The following is an 18,268-nucleotide window of genomic DNA, read 5'->3' as shown; positions in this document are numbered from 1 at the left end:
TTTGAGACAGAGACAGAGCATGAGCAGGGGAGGGGCAGAGAGAGAAGGAAACACAGCATCTGAAGCAGGCTCCAGGCTTTGAGCTGTCAGCACAGAGCCCGACGCGGGGCTTGAACTCACAAACCGCAAGATCATGACCTGAGCTGAAGTCGGACGCTTAACCGACTGAGTCACCCAGGTGCCCCAGAAAATATTTTTTTGAAGTTTAAATTTCTCATCTTTGGTCAGGGGGAGGCTTTTCAAGTTACCTCCTGAGTTCTTTTGACATAACCCTAATAATCTTCACTATCTGGTGTGAGGTGATATGCCAGACTCATCAGGAAGTCTTGTACATCACCTGCCCCAGACTTAGAACAAGTATTTCTCCAAGAAGTTCTCGTTTCTGTTAGTACGAAATGGTATCACAAACCAGGATGCTGAGGATATTTGCTTACTGGGTGTGTCCTGTTTCGAGGTCTTTTCAGTGAATAGAGTTAGGGAATATTTACATAATTTTAAAGATAAAGTACCTCCTAAATTCATACTGGTGCTTTCAATTTCAATTCAGTGCCAAACATTGTTTACATAGCTTCTTCTCAATTACATGTGTGTCTCGTTTCTTCCATGCCGGGAATCCTGGTTCTCAGAGACACAGGGAATGATATCTATGTTCCCTAACTACTTGTTTCCTTTATCCTCCCAGTCCCAGAATAACAATACTAATCCCACCATCACCAGTACTTACTGGAAAGTTTATTTTTTCTCATTTGCTCTCCCCATTCACCCCACTTTACGAATACATTATATTTCTTTACATTGTCAGCACATATAGCCTTGACACATTCTCCCTTTTGAACACATACTCTCCCTTTTACCTCTGACTTCGACAAGCAGCTCTAAGTTTTGTGCTCACAACCAATTCGTATATGGATGTCTTTCTAGACATTATCATTATTACTATTACTATTATTATTAATTATTACTGTCTGAAGTTCCCCTCCAAATATTTCAGCAGGGGCTCATGGGAACCATATTCTGAGTATTTGCATGGTAATCAGAGCTTGTGTCCTTTATGTTTGAAAGTCAGTTTGGCTGGACATAAAACCCCTGGCTCACATGTGATTTTCTTGAGTTTCTTAAATATGTTGCTTATTTTCTTTTGGCATAAAGTTTCAAAGGCTAATGATAAATTAAGTTTCTTTACCTTCTAAGTCCCTCTTTTTTACTTGGACATTCAAAGGACTTTTTTTCCTTTTCTTTGAAGTGCAGTTATTGCCAGACTATTGTTTCATGTTGTGTGTTCTGGGTCTATATTCTTGCAATTTTTTTAAAATCTTAGTTCTTAGTATTCTGTTTCCTTGTTTTGACTTTTTTCTTCAGGACTTCTGTGTTAGCTCCTCCTTGCCTTTCTTCATCATTTGTCACTTACTCTTGATTCTTTCTTATGTCTTTCTAATTTCATTTTGGTTGTAAATATTTTCCTTTTCTCTATTTCTTTTAACTTGATGTCTGCTATGTTTGTTTCTTCTTCTTTAGTCTTCCTGATGTCTTACTCTTATTTCTAATATGTTCCCAAGTTTTTTCACTCCATTTTTGAGTTTTCTTTTTTTTTTTAATTTAATTTCATTTAACTTTTTATTTAGGTTATTTATTTTTTTCATTTTTGAGTTTTCTAATTCCAACTTATTTTGTTTTTCATGCCTGGTGTTATTTTTTAATGTATTTAGGTTGCTTGAGAAGAGAAAATTTCAGTTTTGTGGGACATTTTCGTTGGATGTGTTATGAGTGCTGCTCATTCTCTTTTTAGGAAAGCGTCTGTGCGACTTGACCTTGATCCTTTTCTAGCTCTCATTCTTAGGTGAAATTACTTTTCCTGAACTATCAGGATGGTTGTTCAGTTAGAGGGCATGGCTCAAGGTTGGTGTACTCAGAGGTTAGAAGAGTTCATTTCACTGAGCTGCCTCTTGTGTTTTTTGCATGTAGCATTAAAAAATATGAAGTCTTACTTTCTGAGATTTCCTGGCTCTGTCCTGTCTCTCCCACCCAGCACCCTCCCCCCATTTTTTAATCAGAAAGATATTCTCTTCCTTAGTCTTGTTTTGTCTGGACCTTCTCTTCCTTTGTCTCTGTCCTGCTCACCTTTGATTATGTACTTAGCAGAAGTGGTCCCTGGCTGGACTGTTAGGGGAATGCATAAGTGTTACATTGGTTTGGCCCCTTCAGATCTGCTATAGATCCGTTAGACTCCCCAGCTGTTAGTATGGACAGAACCCTTCCTGGTTTACACTTCCGAGATTGACCTGTTGGGCTGTCCTGTAGTGCCAGAAGACGAAGGCCAAAACCAGAAGCAGAATAAACAGTAAAAAGTATAAGGCTCGTTTGTGTATAAGAGATTCAGTGTATAAGGTATAAAGTTCTCCTGTTCTCCAGTCCATCTTATATCCATTACTCCCTCTGCTGCTTCCCACAGGTTCATTGACAGCATTCAGCTCTTGTGGCTCTTGGTGGTATTGAAGTTTCACCGAATGCCTTGTACCCATTTCTGTTTTAAATGATTTGTGTGGTTTTAGTTTTACTATCTGGTTGCTGTGGTTTTTTTTTTTTAATTGTTGATTTTATTGAAATGTAATGCACATGCCATAAAATGCACTCTTTTTAAGTGTGTATTCAAATATTTTTAGTATATTCACAAAGTTCTACAACTATCTGATTCCAGAGCATTTTCATTCTGTTTGTTTTTGTGACTGGTTCTGTGTAGTTTCCACTACCATCTTTCCAGAATATGTTGTAACCAATTTGAATTGAAAGTCTGTCTCTCTTACCCCTGACCTGTTGTGTTTCCACTCTCCAGGAGTAATCCTTGTTAATAGGTCCCTGCCGAAACACTGTTAACTTTGTACTTGTGCCAGTCTTGAATCCAAACTATTTCCCAGACTATCTAGTGTCAGAAAGGAAGCTTGACCTTCTGTGTTTTTTTCCCTAATTTGTTGTTGGTTATGAGTTCGTGAGTTTTGTTGTTTTCAATGGTGTGAGTCATATGATCACTTAATTTTATATAACTACAGTGGCCATTCTAATATTTTTCTCATGTTTTTCCATTAGTTCTCTAAGAAGTTGATTTTTATACATGAGAGGTAGGAGAGAGAATACTTTATTTAAAAAACAGAGAAAGATTCAGTCCAGAAGAATTAAGTTCTTTCCAGCCACAGCTTATTTTTAAGACCAAATATTTCTCAGTCTGTTCTGCAGATGTAGATTTAAGTATTTGAGGGTAGAGATAGTAATTTATTCTGGTATTCTGTGCTTTTATACTTGTTCCATCTTTTTTCTTAAAAATAATTATGTGGCTAAAATAGAAGCAAGTCATTACGATTGCAAAGCATTTTACAAATATTCAGATTAAATGAGGTGAAGAGGAAGGGAGGTGGAGAAGCATGGTCCAGTAAGAAACTAGATAGATGTTGTCCCTGCACATGGAGCTGGTGATTTCAGTCTAATATAATAAATTATGTTTGAGTTGAACTTGAAATGTAGGTAGGAAAAAATTAGTGCTTTAAAATGCTTAAGTATCAGGGTGCCTGGGTGGCTCAGTTGGTTAAGCATCTGACTTTTGATTTCAGGTCATGATCTCACAGTCTGTGACATTGAGCTCCATGCCGGGCTCCACACTGAGCATCAAGCCTGCTTAGGATCCTCTCTCTCTCTCTCTCTCTCCCTCCCTCCTTCCCTCCCTCCCTCCCTCCCTCTCTCCCTCTCTCCCTCTCTCCCACTCTGCCACTCTCCCACTCTCCCTCCCTCCCTCCCTCCCTCCCTCCCTCTCTCCCTATCCATCTCCCTCTCCCCCTCCCTTGCTTGCACACTCACTCTCTCAAAAAATAAAACTTAAAATGTTGATCTTCATATATGTAATCACATTTAATTTTTATAACAGCTGTATAAGGAAGTCACGGTAAGAATGTATCTTCCTGTTTTATAAAGAACATGTAGCAAAGAGTAGTTGTGTTAAGATGTCCCAAGCCATTGAAATTTTCCCATGGAGTTTTCCTATTCATTAATAACATGTGTCCTCTTTCATGCTATTGGATATTCTGCGGCACTTTTCGATGTATGTTTACATACAATGGGTGTACACTAATTTATGAATTCCTGTTGTGTGTGCTTTTTTTCCCAGGCAAAGGGTGGAGGTTATGAAAGTGAAGATGCGTATCAAAATGCAGAACTCGTTTTTCTGGATATCCACAATATTCATGTTATGAGAGAATCATTACGAAAACTTAAGGAGATTGTGTACCCTAACATTGAGGAGACTCACTGGTTGTCTAACTTGGAATCTACTCACTGGCTTGAACATATTAAGGTTAGGTGTATGTTGTTATTTCTTGTATTATTGTGGAAAATCCAGCAAAGACTTTCTCTGTCCTTTTGTCTGTTTGTCACTTTTCATACAATTGAAATTAAAGTGAAAGTCTCTTTCTATACACTGAAAAATTGCTAGCTGCTTTGATGATTAGAACTACTTCTAAGGTGTGTTGCTTGAGTGAATTAGTTTCCTATACTGTGCATCTGGTTCTGTTGTAATCTATTCTTTCCCTCTTACCACCGCCTCCCAGAATTCTACCCACCATTTTAAAGGACATTATACTGTTGTCTTTCTTTTTGGTTTTAACTCAAGATCAACTTCAGAAGAGGTAATTCTTTTGCAGTGTCTGCATATTTTTAAAAATAACTGAAATTATTTTAAATACCATTTAAATTGACATAGTAATATATTGATCTGCTGAGCAGTTTTCAGAAAATGCAGACTTCTATAGGCACGTACATATTAATATGATGAAATAAAGGGAAAGGAGATTTTTCGTGTTAAGGAGCAGACTTGTACTCACATTAGAATCTCTAAAATTCAGACAAAATTGAAGGCCAATTTGACCTCATGAAAATTAGAGACTATTTTTATTGCCTGATACAGAAAGGTAGCTTACTCTAAAGTTTTATACTGTGCTTGCTGTAAGCGCTGTGACATACATCAAACCGGTAAAGTCAAAGCTATAGGAGCTATAGAATACATTAAGAGAGATCCAATATTATTGCTTTCATAGCTATTCTAATTTGGTGAAGTAAGCACTGTTTAAGTAATGTATAGGACTTCATTTGGCGAATTATTTTTATTTAAATAGATGATGTTGGAATATTTGAAGATTCTTAGAAACAGACCTCTTACAATTTAATCCTTCTTTTCTCTCACTCGTACTGTTGATTTGTATAGAACCCAAAGGCACCCTTCATTTGGCTCTTTCATTGTGCAGATTAATAGCCTGCATATATGACGTTTTTCTAGTTCTAAAGGCAAAATGTTATAGATATTCTTCCACTTACAAGAATTCTTTTTAGGAAGGGACTGGTGTTTTTTCTCCACATATTATTGAGATAATCATCCGTGGTAAAACTGTGTTAGTTAATTTTAAAGAAGGAAGTACTTACTTTGTTAAAAATTTCCTTAAAAAAAAAATCTGTTTTGCAGCTTATTCTTGCAGGGGCTCTTAGGATCGCTGACAAAGTAGAGTCAGGAAAGACGTCTGTGGTTGTGCACTGCAGCGACGGATGGGACCGAACAGCTCAGCTAACTTCCCTTGCCATGCTCATGTTAGATGGCTACTATCGAAGCATCCGAGGCTTTGAAGTCCTTGTGGAAAAAGAATGGCTAAGCTTTGGACATCGATTTCAGCTTGTGAGTAAAGAACCTTGACTTGATCTATCTATCACAGGCATTTCTCATATGGCGTGTGAAAACAATGCCTTTTATTCATTAGATACTCATCTAAAACTTACCCCTTTATACTAAACGGATAAACTTCTAGAGGGAACTTTGTTAGTTTTGGAAAGCATTAGGATGTCCTCTCTTGGCTGTGTAGGTCTGGTGTCTGGTTCGGTCCCTTCTGTGATCACTACCAGGGGAAACATTAGATGCCATGCGTTGACTTCCACAAGGTGTCTCTACCATTAAATGCAGTTCGGTTTGGCATGAATGGTTATGGAATTACAAGGCACTTCTAATCTTTCCTGTAGATGTAAAAGAAGCCAAGAATTGTTTAATTATTATTCTTAAAAAAATTTTTTTTTTAATGCTTATTTTTGAGAGTGAGACAGAGACAGTGTGAGCAGGGAGGACAGAGAGAGAGGGAGACACAGAATCTGAAGCAAGTGGGGCTTGAACTTGGGAACGGCGAGATCATGACCTGAGCCAAAGTCAGACACTTAACTGAGCCACCCAGGTGCCCCTAATTATTATTCTTAATTTAAGAATACTTCAAAGTAGCAGTGCTCAAACAGGAACAGGGTCTTAAAAAAAAAAAAAAAAAAAATCAGGCTGGGACCAAAAGAAGTATCAGAGAAAAAAATAAAACTTTCACTCAGAGTTGGGAATAAAACAGCTTTTTGATTATCCTTCTTCAAGTACTGACACTATAATGACCATATATATGGAGAGTATTATAGTTAGTTTTATAGAAATGACAAATTTTTGTGCCCTCTATTTGCCTCCACATTTGTTTTGATGTTTTTGTTGGTTTCAGATCTGAGTTGGCAAGACCTCAGAGGCCAGACATTCATTGTTGAATGTCTTCTGTGGTATCCCCATGAAATGATTATTTAGTTTCTTCATTAACACCTCCAGAAATCAGCAGTCTCTTCCTCAGGCTATCTGGTCTCACTCTAGAAAGTATACCCACTAGAAAGTTCTTCCTCATAGTGAACTAAAATTTCCTCCCCATTCTCTTACATTCCCCTTTGAAGACAAGAACAAATATAACTGTTTATCCAAATAAGATAGCCCTTCAAGTATTTGGAAATAGCTCTCTGCCCACTTCATGCATAAATTTCAGTTCTTCTGGCTAAACATTCTTTTTTCTTTTTTTTTCCTCAATCTTTTCCCATCTTAATCCCCTCTTCACTCAAGTTGTCCTCTGGACTTTGATCATGCCTTACTTGAAGTGTGGTACCCAGAACTAATCACAGTTCCCGAAGCAGAGGAATGGGGTTATTATAGCCCTTTCAAAGGATACTAAGCTTTCAAATTTGCTTTTCTGTTCCATTATACTTTGGATTCAATTCCTGTACCTGTTAATTAAATAAACATTCAAGTGGTTTTTAGCTGTGTTTCTGTTAAAGACTAAATTTGCAATCCGAAAAGTTGGGAACAGTAACCTGGTAGGCCTTGGTTCTCTTGTATTGCTTATCTGTGTTAGGTGTAATCATAGAACTTAGAGAGTGAGCAGTAGGAATATTTTCCCAAAAAAGAGAAACAAGGTGGGGAAAAGTCTAGGTGGGATTGAGTTTGGCAAGAGTGGAGTTTAAGGGGGTGGGAGGAGTTAAGAGAGTCACGGAGAGGAGAGTTAGATTGTCAGAGGTGTTGAAGCCACTGAGAGCTTAGTTCCTGGCAGCATTTTCTAGATTAGATGAAAGACTTTCTGAAAGATGTTTGCCCAGACACTGTCTCTAATGTTAACCTTTACTATTCTGTGGTTACCAGGGTGTCCCAGCAGTGTTTATAAATACAGATGACCCTTGCACAATGCACAGTGCAGGGGTTGGGGTGCAGTCAAAAATCCACATATAACTGTTGATTCTTCCCCAAAACTTAACTCCTTATATAGCCTATGGTTGACCGGAAGGGAGCCTTACTGATAATGTAATCAATCAACACATTTTTTTGTATGTTGTAGGTATTATATACTGTATTCTGAAAGTAAGCTAGAGAAAAGAAAATGTTATGAAGAAACTTGTAAGGAAGAGAAAATACACTTACAGTACTATAAAAAAAATCCACGTCAGTGAACCTGTGCTGTTCAGCCTGTGTTGTTCAAGATTGACCTGTAACTTGAAAGAAACAGACATTTAAGGGTAGTCTGCTCTTTTGAACTTGAACTGTTAAATAAAATTGGGCACCTGGAGTATCTTTTCAGATGGTTTACATTTTTCAGTTCTCTCTAAAATATACTTACCATGAAAAAAAACATGGGGAAAAAAAACCCTCTTACTTCAAAGAATGAAGTTTGTTTGTTTGTTTGTTTTTTTAATGGTTTTATTTATTTTTGAGACAGAGACAGAGCATGAGTGGGTTAGGGGCAGAGAGAGAGGGAGACACAGAATTGGAAGCAGGCTCCAGGCTCTGAGCTGTCAGCACAGAGCCCGACGCGGGGCTCGAACTCATGGACTGTGAGATCATGACCTGAGCTGAAGTCAGACGCTCAACCGACTGAGCCACCCAGGCGCCCCTAAAGAATGAAGTTTTAATCAGCCAAAGCTGCCCATGTTCATATAAATGTGACCAAAATAGTAAACATTTCAGACTGTTGGAATTTTCTGTGGATTCCTAAATTGCTAACTCTGGATTCCTACTCCATTTTTTGCCCATAGTTTTTCTGAAAGCAGAATTTGACAATTAAGGGACAGCTGGTAAAGAGGATACGCACACCTTGTTAATGTAGGGTGGTGCTTCTCAAACTTTTCAATTTCAGGACCTCTTTCCATTGTTAACAGTTATTGATGACTCCTAAGAACTTTGCATATATGATTTATACCTACCAATTTTTGCCGCCATTATAGAAATTAAATTTTTAAAAAATGTTTAAATATTAATTACAGAAATGATAAATTGTCTTAGTCTGCTTGGGCTTCTGTAACATAATACCACAAACTGGGTGGGTTGTAAATTTCAACAGAAATTTATTTCTCACATTCTTGAAGGCTAGAAATCCAAGACCAGGGTGCCAGCATAGTTTGGTTCCATTGAAGGTTCTATTCTAGGTTGTAGATTGTCAGCCTCTCACGGTGACCTCACATGGTAAAGAGAGCTAGGAACCTCTGTGGGGTCTTTTTTTTTTTAAGTTTTTTTTTTTAATTGTTTTTGAGAGAGAGTGTATGTGTACATGTGTACATGCATGCACGAGGTGGGGAAGGGCAGAGAGAGAGGGGGACAGAGGATCTGGAGCAGGCCCTGCACTGACGGCAGAGAGCCTGATGCAGGGCTCGAACTCGTGAACTGTGAGATCATGACCTGAGCCAAAGGCAGATGCTTAACCATTTAAAATTTACTTATTTTGAGAGAGAGAGACAGAGAGACAGAGAGACAGAGAGAGAGACAGAGACAGAGACAGAGACAGGGAATCCCAAGCAGGCTCTGCACTGAAAGCACAGAGCTCAACATGGGCTTGATCCCACGAACCAACTATGAGGTCACGACTGGAGCCAAAATGAAGTCAGACATTCAACTGACTGAGCCACCCAGGCATTCCTGGGGGCTTTTGATAAGAGTGCTAATCCCACTTACTGGAGTTCTACCCTTATGACTAGGAGCTCCCAGACAAATGACTCCTGCCATTACATTGGACATTATGATTTCAGCATGAATTTTGGGGTACACAAACATCAAACCGTGGTACTACTATGTTACCCTAGATGATTTTATTTATTTATTTATTTATTTATTTATTTATTTATTACTTTATTTTCACTCTCTACACCCCATATTGGGCTCGACTCACAACCCTGAGACCAAGATACAGACTCCACGGACTGAGCCAGCCAGGTGCTCCCAACCTAAATAACATTTTAAAGAAAACTAACTATATTTTCTGAAACAACAAAAGAATTTATTGCAAAGAGTGGCATTATTTTACATCTTTTGCAAATTTCCTTCAGGTCTGGCTTATTAGAAGATGGCTGAATTTCACAACTACTTCAGCATTCAGTTTTCTGCAATGTTGCTGTTGCTTGAAGGCAGTGAGGAAAATCTGACTTTTGAGGAAAACCACACAGAGATATGTAGGTTGAGAATCAGAGAGTGTCCTCATAGATTTTTATAGGGAATTGTGGATATTCTTTTTTTTTTTTTTTTTTTTTAATGTTTATTTCTAGTGAGAGCACATGCGTGCACGAGAGCAGGGGAGGGGCAGAGAGACAGGTAGAGAAAGCATCCCAAGCAGGCTCTGCGCTGTCAGTGCTTAACCTACAGAGCCACCCAGGCGCCCCTGGATATTCTCTAATACTATGCCAAAATTTAACAACTGATAATTTCTTCTATGATGCTTGTAATGTGGAGTCTAAAACTAAATCCATGAGGTTTTCACTGTTTGTTCCATTAAATTCCATTGGTCTGTCTTGTACTTGGAATACATTTTTTCTTTTACCCATGTGTGATTCTGTAACATCATGTATTGGTTCTTTGGAAAGTACTGGCTTACTGACTTATCCAGCTCTTCCAATGTTAATGAATTTCATTACATAATATCATAATATCCCATTTGTTAATATCACCAATCATTTTATCAGCAAAGTTTGTATAGCATTAAACTTATTGTGGCAGGTAGTTTTCCACAAATCTAATTTGCGCTCAAAGCTTGAATTTTGTCATCGTTTTTCTCTTTTTTTTTTTTTTAATTTTTTTTAATGTTTATTTATTTTTGAGACAGAGCATGAACGGGGGAGGGTCAGAGAGAGGGAGACACAGAATCTGAAGCAGGCTCCAGGCTCTGAGCTGTCAGCATAGAGCCAGACGCGGGGCTCGAACTCACTCACGGACTGCGAGATCGTGACCTGAGCCGAAGTCGGACGCTTAACCGACTGAGCCACCCAGGCGCCCCTGTCATCGTTTTTCTTGAAATGACGCATTCATTTTGTACATTTAAAATAAATGTCTGTGGGATATTCAAGTCTTAATAACCATAGTTCATATATTAGTTGTTCCTTCAAGTTAAAATGACGTTCCATGAAAAAGTAGTGTTTGTATCATCAACTTCAATTTACACTAGAAGAACATCATGCGTATTTTCCACTTTGTTACACAGGACGTTAAAAACAAAACAAAACAAAACAACTGTCCTTAAGGGGAGAGATTTTTAAACAAAAATTTTTAATGTTTATTTATTTTTGACAGAGAGAGAGACAGAGCACAAGCAGGGGAGGGCAGAGAGAGAGGGAGACACAGAATCCGAAGCAGGCTCCAGGTCCTGAGCTGTCAGCACAGAGCCTGATGCGGGGCCTGAACTCGTGAACCGTGAGATCGTGACCTGAGCTGAAGTCGGATGCTCAACCAATTGAGCCACCCAGGCGCCCCAAGGGGAGAGATTCAATAAGCTTAATTTTTACTGCTTCATCAGGGAAACTGGCTTTTTCCCCTTTCACTTAACGGCAAGTGTGTGGCAAGGCGGAATATAACACTGCTAGTGCAGCTTGACCGCAGTGCCTTGCTTCATTTCCCCTAAAGTCCCCGAAGTTTTATCCTTCATCGCTTTTGCACCATTACTACAAACGTCAATGCACTGAAAGAGGCAAATAATGTCTTAGTATCATTATGAAAATAGTTTGGACCTCACAGAGTTCCCCAGCCCCCCACGTGAGCCCTAGAAATCTATGGACCATATTTTTAGAATCCCTGCTTTGGAGTGTAGAGGGTCTGTTTCAGTCATCTAGGGCAAAGGTCCTTAGAAGAGAGAAAAAAAAAACAAAAAAAACCAGAAAGCAGGTGAGTACATGCTTGGAAGGTAGATGTCAAGCATTCTTTAAAGGTTTTCGAAAGTTTGTGTTAACGTGATTCTTCTTGATAAAGACGGATGAGACCTAAGATACAGCAGAGTATCACACACTGGCCAGAAGTGTTAAAGGAGGAGGTTGCTTCCTGAGGCTTTTGTACAAGTGACTGTTAATATTTAGGGAATATTAAATCTCTGGGACGAAACATCAGGTTCTGAGATCTGACTGCTGCTGTCTCTATTACTAACTGTTTAGATTTGGGTCTCATTTATTAAACAATGTTGTATTCCTGCGACAAGCATGTCAGAAAATAATCTGGCAGTTTGTACATCATAATGGTAATAGAGACTTCTATCTGGTAAAATTATGAGTCATTTCTATTTTCCTTGCTGTGACTCTTTTTAAAAGAGTTTGAACCTTAAAGAATATTGAGCCAGTATTACTTTTATTGGAAAATAAAATTATTTCCATGAAAAAGAAAAGTCCCACAAGCTCATTCAGTATTTCATTTTGCTCTTTCTCCTTCAGAGACTTGGCCATGGAGATAAGAACCACGCAGATGCAGACCGATCGCCTGTTTTTCTTCAGTTTATTGACTGTGTCTGGCAAATGACAAGACAGGTAACTTATCTAGGAAAGTCATTCTTCCATCTTTCTTTTAAGCCATCCAGAATTGGGAGATTTGGTCAATGATTATCCTACATTTCATGTAAAATGGAAATTCTTGTAAGATTTCTCGGTAAGTTAAAGAATATCATTTGCAGATAGCAATAAAACTTGACAGTTTGATCCATTAGCATTTCAGCCAGAAGAATCAATAATAACCCAAGAGGTTTCCTCCCTCATTTTGCACAAGTAGTTAAGTCATGGCAATATATTTACCCAGAAGCTCATCTATACATTGCTAAGAACGGTAGAGGTAAAGAAATGAATAGGCTAGGTAACTCTAGCAAAATAAAATCCTATTTTAAGTAATTTTAATGGAAAAATATGCTTATTTAAAAAAAAACTTTAATGTTTATTTACTTTTGAGAGAGACAGAGGCATGAGCGGGGCAGGGGCAGAGGGAGAAGGAGAGGGAGACACAGAATCCAAAGCAGGCTCCAGGCTCCAAGCTGTTAGCACAGAGCCTGACGTGGGGCTTGAATTCACAAACTGCGAGATCATGATCTGAGCCGAAGTTGGATGCTTAACCGACTGAGCCACCCAGCTCCCCTAGTAATTCCGTTTTTATTTTTAAAAAAAATTTATTAAAAAATTTTTCTTTTTAATGTTTATTTCTGAGAGACAGACAGAGCATAAGCAGGGAAGGAGCAGAGAGAGAGGGAGACACAGAATCCAAAGCAGACTCCAGGCTCTGAGCTGTCAGCATAGAGCCAGATGCGGGACTTGAACTCGTGAACTGCAAGATCATGACCTGAGCCGAAGTCGGGTGCCCAACTGACTGAGCCACCCAGGCGCCCCTACCCCCCACCCCAAGTAATTGTAATGGAAAAATATGTTTAGATGTTTAGAGCTGCCAAAATTGCCAAAGGCAAAATTCATTACTCCACAAGTTTAGGAATAACAGACCCAGGGGATACAGAAACACCAAGATCAGACCATTCACACACAAGAAAAGGAGATTTGGGGAGAAATCTCAGAAAAGTGGTAAAGTGGTAAAGCAGATAATGCCATAATGGATTAGAAATATCTAGTTCTGAATATTGTTTTACCTAATTTTAGGAAGTGTTACAAATTATCTACCCATATGTGGGGATGAATATGCTTGAAAAAAATGTGCTAATTTTATTTTTGTTTATGATATTCAATTCGCAGTTTCCTACAGCATTTGAATTCAATGAATATTTTCTCATCACCATTTTGGACCATCTATATAGCTGTTTATTTGGAACATTCCTCTGTAACAGCGAACAGCAGAGAGGAAAAGAGGTAAAATATGAGCCATGACCCTCCCCCCTTTACTCCCAGTATGTGTGATGTTTCCTAGACTAGGGTGGATTCTCTGATAGATTTCAACTTAACAGTTCTTTGGGATGATGTCTTTGGCCATATTTTCTTTCACATGTTGTAAGGTCCATATATCTGAACCTGATTTAGTTTTCAAGTACCTCTGTTACAAGGCGGAAGGTACCAGCTAGCTGTCAGGTGAGCTTATGGGTAAAAGTAGTGCCTGAACTGAAGTTCTGTGTAATCTTCGGAGCACCAGTGCTACTCCTTAGTCCCTACAGGATGGAAATCCTTCCAAGCAGGTCAGAAAAATGCTGTTAGCAAAAAATATACATATGAATGAACGGACAGCTCAAATCCCCAGATGCCTTCTGCATACATATGAGCCATCTCAGGTTTTTTTTTTTTTTTTTTTTTTTTTTTTTTTTAATTGTAAAACAATACTGTAAAACATCCAAACACTGAAGAGATACTATGTAGAAAGTGTATGTTGCCCCACTTCACCAGAGATAATCACTGTTAATTGGTCGGGATTCTTTAGAGGAAACTGTGTGAGGATTACATTTCAAATTTTACTTCTGACTTCCTCAAAATACATCTGTCCTGTGTATGAAATTCCAAATCATCTTGGTGTCTCCTTCCGCATCACTTCACTCTAAAAATGTGGTTGTAAACGAGTTTATTCAGGCTCTTCTCTAAAGCATCGTGGCAGAGTGCTTGCTCTGGAGCCGGGCTGCCTGGGTTGAGATCTTGGATCTCTCCCTTACTGTGCAACCCTGGGCAGGTTAATTTCTGCTTCGGTAAATTAGGGAAAATACTATTGTGTGAGAGTTAACTAAAATAAACTACAAAGCACTACAGTGACTGCCATGTAGTAGACCGTAAGCTCCTTGAAGACGGATATTAAAAATTTTGTTACACCGTATCTTCAGTGTCCAGCATGCAGTCAGTATTCCCGTGCATGGGGACCACTCAAGAACTTACCAAATGTTAGCTAATTAAAAATACCTAGGTTCCAGAGATCCTTCTCCTCTCTTGGGAGCCTTGAATAGAATTTAACTCTATCTTGATTTTTGAAAAAGAAACTTTTTGGGGGGAGATAATTTGTAGTCCATAAAATTAAAATGAAAATTTAAGTACTTTTCAGAACATCTACAGAGTCGTACAAGGATCAGCATCACTGACTTGAGAACCTTGAAAAGGAACCCTGTACCCATTTGTGGGTACTCCCCAGTCTCTTCTCCTAGTCCCTGGCACACCCTGATCTCTGGACTTGCCTCTTCTGGATACATCATATAAATGGACTCATTCACAATGAGGCCTCTGTGTCTGGCATCTTTCACTTCGTGTGTTTTCAAGGTTCAGTGTGTAGTGGGTAGCAATACTTTATTCCTTGTCATGGCCAAATATTATTCCATCATATAAATGTGCCACATTTTTATCCATTCATCAGTTGATGGACTTTGGATTGTTTCTTCCCATTGGCTGTTATAGTGAATAATGTGGATTTGGACGTCTGTGTCCAGGGTTTTGTGTGCCTGTGATTCTGTTCTCTCGGTATATACCTAAGAGTGGAATTGCTGGTATGGGGCTTGTCTAACTTTCTCATGAATTGCAGGGTTTCCCAGTACCCTCTGATTTTAATGTAAGCAGGGCTTCTCACTAAAGTGTCCCTGTTCCCTCCCTCTAGAGAGATTTTAATCATCAAAACTACCTATATTTCCTTCTTACAGAATCTTCCTAAAAGGACGGTGTCACTGTGGTCTTATATAAACAGCCAGCTGGAAGACTTCACTAATCCTCTCTATGGGAGCTATTCCAATCATGTCCTTTATCCAGTAGCCAGCATGCGCCACCTAGAGCTCTGGGTGGGATATTATGTCAGGTGGAATCCACGGATGAAGCCGCAGGTATATGCTCTTAATATAGTCAGTGGGGGTTTTCATCCATTCAGCTGTATCCGTTAGCTTTGTCAACTTCAAAGCAACTAGAAAAATTGGGTATATTTAAAACCTGCCTTTTTCCTGTTAATAGTTATAATTGGGTAGTAGAAAAAGCACTACATGGGGGAGTGCGGGTGGGTCATCAGTATACTGGACTCTTACCGAGTTTGCTCATATGGTCCTGGAGGAGACACTTGTCTTTTCTTCCCTCCTCTGTAAAGTGAGTGTGCTGGACTGGATATCTTCTAGGCCATTTTAATAGGTTTGAGGAAATGGCTTTAGGAAAAAAGCCTGACACAATTCTGGTCCATTTTGAAGCAGGTTACGGAATATATACATACTACTTAGAACTGCTTAAAAGACTGAAACTCTACAACTAAATGATAGGAGATCTTGAATTTTGGCCTGTAGGTTTTCTTATTACTTCTCTGTTGTATTAGTAAGTGCCAGTTTCAGGGTATTCTGTGGAAACAGTTGGGGGGGCACCGGAAACAGTTGGGGGGGGCACCGGTGTCGTCAGGGTCCAGCTAATTCTCGCCCATATGCTGGAAAGGTGGGCGTGGCCCCACAGCTGAGAACGTGCAGCCTGCAGCATTCAGGGAAAGACCTGTATACTGGAATGATTTGACTCGGGTTCGCTTACGATTGCCTGGCTGAATGATTTGACAATGTTTTTGTCTTGTAGGAGCCCATTCACAACAGATATAAAGAGCTTCTTGCTAAACGAGCGGAGCTCCAGAAGAAAGTAGAGGAACTACAGAGAGAGATTTCCAACCGATCAACCTCATCCTCTGAGAGAGCCAGTTCTCCTGCACAGTGCGTCACTCCCGTCCAAACTGTCGTGTGAAAGGACCGTTCGAGAGGGGCCGTCGTTGCCATGAACTCTGGATCCCAGTGGCAGCTTTAGGAGCATAAAGTCTTCTGAAGTTAGAACCCACCTGTGAGAGAAATTCAGTTGCTTTATTTATTGTAAATCTCTCCAGGATGGGTTTGGAACTGTAGCAGTGCAGGTGGCATAAGTGAAATAACCCCATATGTAATTACGTGATTATGACACTAATCTTCTAAGTCACCCAAAGAATATTAAGATGCTTCCATACCGGATCCACAGTGGGAACAAGTTTCTGATTTTAAAATCAAACTACAAACCACTCCAGAAATATACCTCTTGATGGAAGAGAACTCACTGGACAGAGGGAAGGAGCATCAGTTTTCACACCAAACCAACACTGAAATTCTGTGGCATTATATATATTGAGCCTCGATGTCATGAAAGTTCAAAATCATTGGATACGCCTTTCCCCATCATGCGTTTTTCTTTTTTATAGTAGAGTGATTTACTTTGGTCACCTTTCTGCACCCACACGCTTCACATACGGTATGGCAAAGTCTTGAGGACATTATGATGTTAGTAGTAGTTGAAAACTATTGCTGTTGTTATTCACGTACTTAAGATGTGTTAGGTAGCCGTTCTAAAATGATGCCTTAGAGAGGTACTTGGGGTGGGGGGGCGCGATGGAGAAGAGAAAGCAGTAGCCGTCCAGGATTTCAAAGAATCATATGCCCTTCGGATTACTTTCCATTGCCCAATTACTAGAAAAATAATGGAACATATTTTACAAGTTCATTATCACTTTATTTCATTTACATTTTTGTGTGTGTGTCTGAATATAGAAGTTAATTGGGAAGTTGTGAGGCAATATTTTAAAAGTTTACTAGGATTGACTTTTTTCCCCTGAAGTCTGTATAAATAGCTTATGGGTGAGAAGTACTATGCTCAAATTTTACATGAAATTATTTTACTACTACTTTACTTCGCAAATTCTGTAATTCCACTGAAAGATTAAGTCTACCAAAGAGCTTACTGCATGTCAAAATGTATTACAGTCTCAATGCCAGTAAAGGAAATACTGCTTCACTGTTCACCTGCCAGTAAACAGTTCAGCACTGGTGTAAACATTTGACTCCCTGATATCCTAAGAGCCATATGTTATGTACTGTAACAAAGGAGCTTCTTCTTGGGTCTTTCATTAAAAGAAAACTTCAACTGACTTTTAAACTTTGTCCTTATTCTGTTTGCCTGAAGTTTCTTTTGCAGAAATGTTATTTGGCTAGTTTTCGAAGAAAGGGGTCTCTCAGCACCGGTTCCAAATTGAAATATTCAGTTTGAACCCATTTTGCTTCTAATACCCAAATCAAACAGTACTCAAAAATGCAGTATTCTTTCACTTTCTGATTCACCATAGTCTGAACCTTAGCCCCTGTTCTTGCGTCTTGCAGTGAGGAACTAGAATTTCTCTCAGTACATCCAATATTAGCAAAATAAGTACCAAAATGATTTAGTCTTTATGTGATATTGGTTATAAGAAAATTAGTAATGGTATTTAAGTGGCCAGCCTATCAAAGCTAAGTTTTCTATTCCAGATATTTTACAGATTTATTCTTTCCTGCCCATTCTACCTATTTGTTTATTTAAGCCTTTGTCATCTTGGTCTGATACTACATAAAAGAATACAGATGACTGAAGAGATCACGAATTTCAAACTTGCAGTCTCAGTACCCTCACATCCACTTTAAATTCCATTCAAAGGCCAGAGCAATCTAAATGCAAATCACTTATCATTTTTAAATCTTCCAGGGGCTTCCTTTCCTCTTCTGCAGGAGCCTCCAAAGTGGAGCACATTTTAGATAATCCATTGGTGGTGATGTCAGCATCACAATGGCATGAGGCATTCCTTTCTCTCCCCCTCAACTTACAACTAATTGGACATCCATGACCGAATATGAGTGCCTCTGCCTATGACACCAGGACATCCATCTATGCACCTGAAGTCCAAGGAGGCTATGGAGCCAGGGGTGTTGCAGCGGCA

General features: G+C 39.1%; 1 protein-coding gene across 2 annotated transcripts in view; it reads left to right on the top strand.

Moving 5' to 3' along the window:
- Positions 1 to 17,449, top strand: part of MTMR2 (myotubularin related protein 2) — a 116,918-nt gene extending 99,469 nt beyond the window's left edge. For both annotated transcript variants that reach the window (XM_049620276.1, XM_049620285.1), the window contains 6 exons: positions 4,151 to 4,336; positions 5,498 to 5,704; positions 12,034 to 12,126; positions 13,324 to 13,437; positions 15,189 to 15,365; positions 16,084 to 17,449. In XM_049620276.1, the coding sequence (XP_049476233.1) occupies positions 4,151 to 4,336; positions 5,498 to 5,704; positions 12,034 to 12,126; positions 13,324 to 13,437; positions 15,189 to 15,365; positions 16,084 to 16,245 (939 nt within the window). In that variant the 3' untranslated portion in view covers positions 16,246 to 17,449. The remainder of the gene's footprint in view (positions 1 to 4,150; positions 4,337 to 5,497; positions 5,705 to 12,033; positions 12,127 to 13,323; positions 13,438 to 15,188; positions 15,366 to 16,083) is intronic.
- Positions 17,450 to 18,268: the final 819 nt, after the last annotated feature.

This window comes from Panthera uncia, chromosome D1 (genome assembly GCF_023721935.1).
Source record: "Panthera uncia isolate 11264 chromosome D1, Puncia_PCG_1.0, whole genome shotgun sequence".
NCBI classification, from domain to species: Eukaryota; Metazoa; Chordata; class Mammalia; order Carnivora; family Felidae; genus Panthera; species Panthera uncia.
This window is presented reverse-complemented; position numbering and strand designations above follow the sequence as displayed.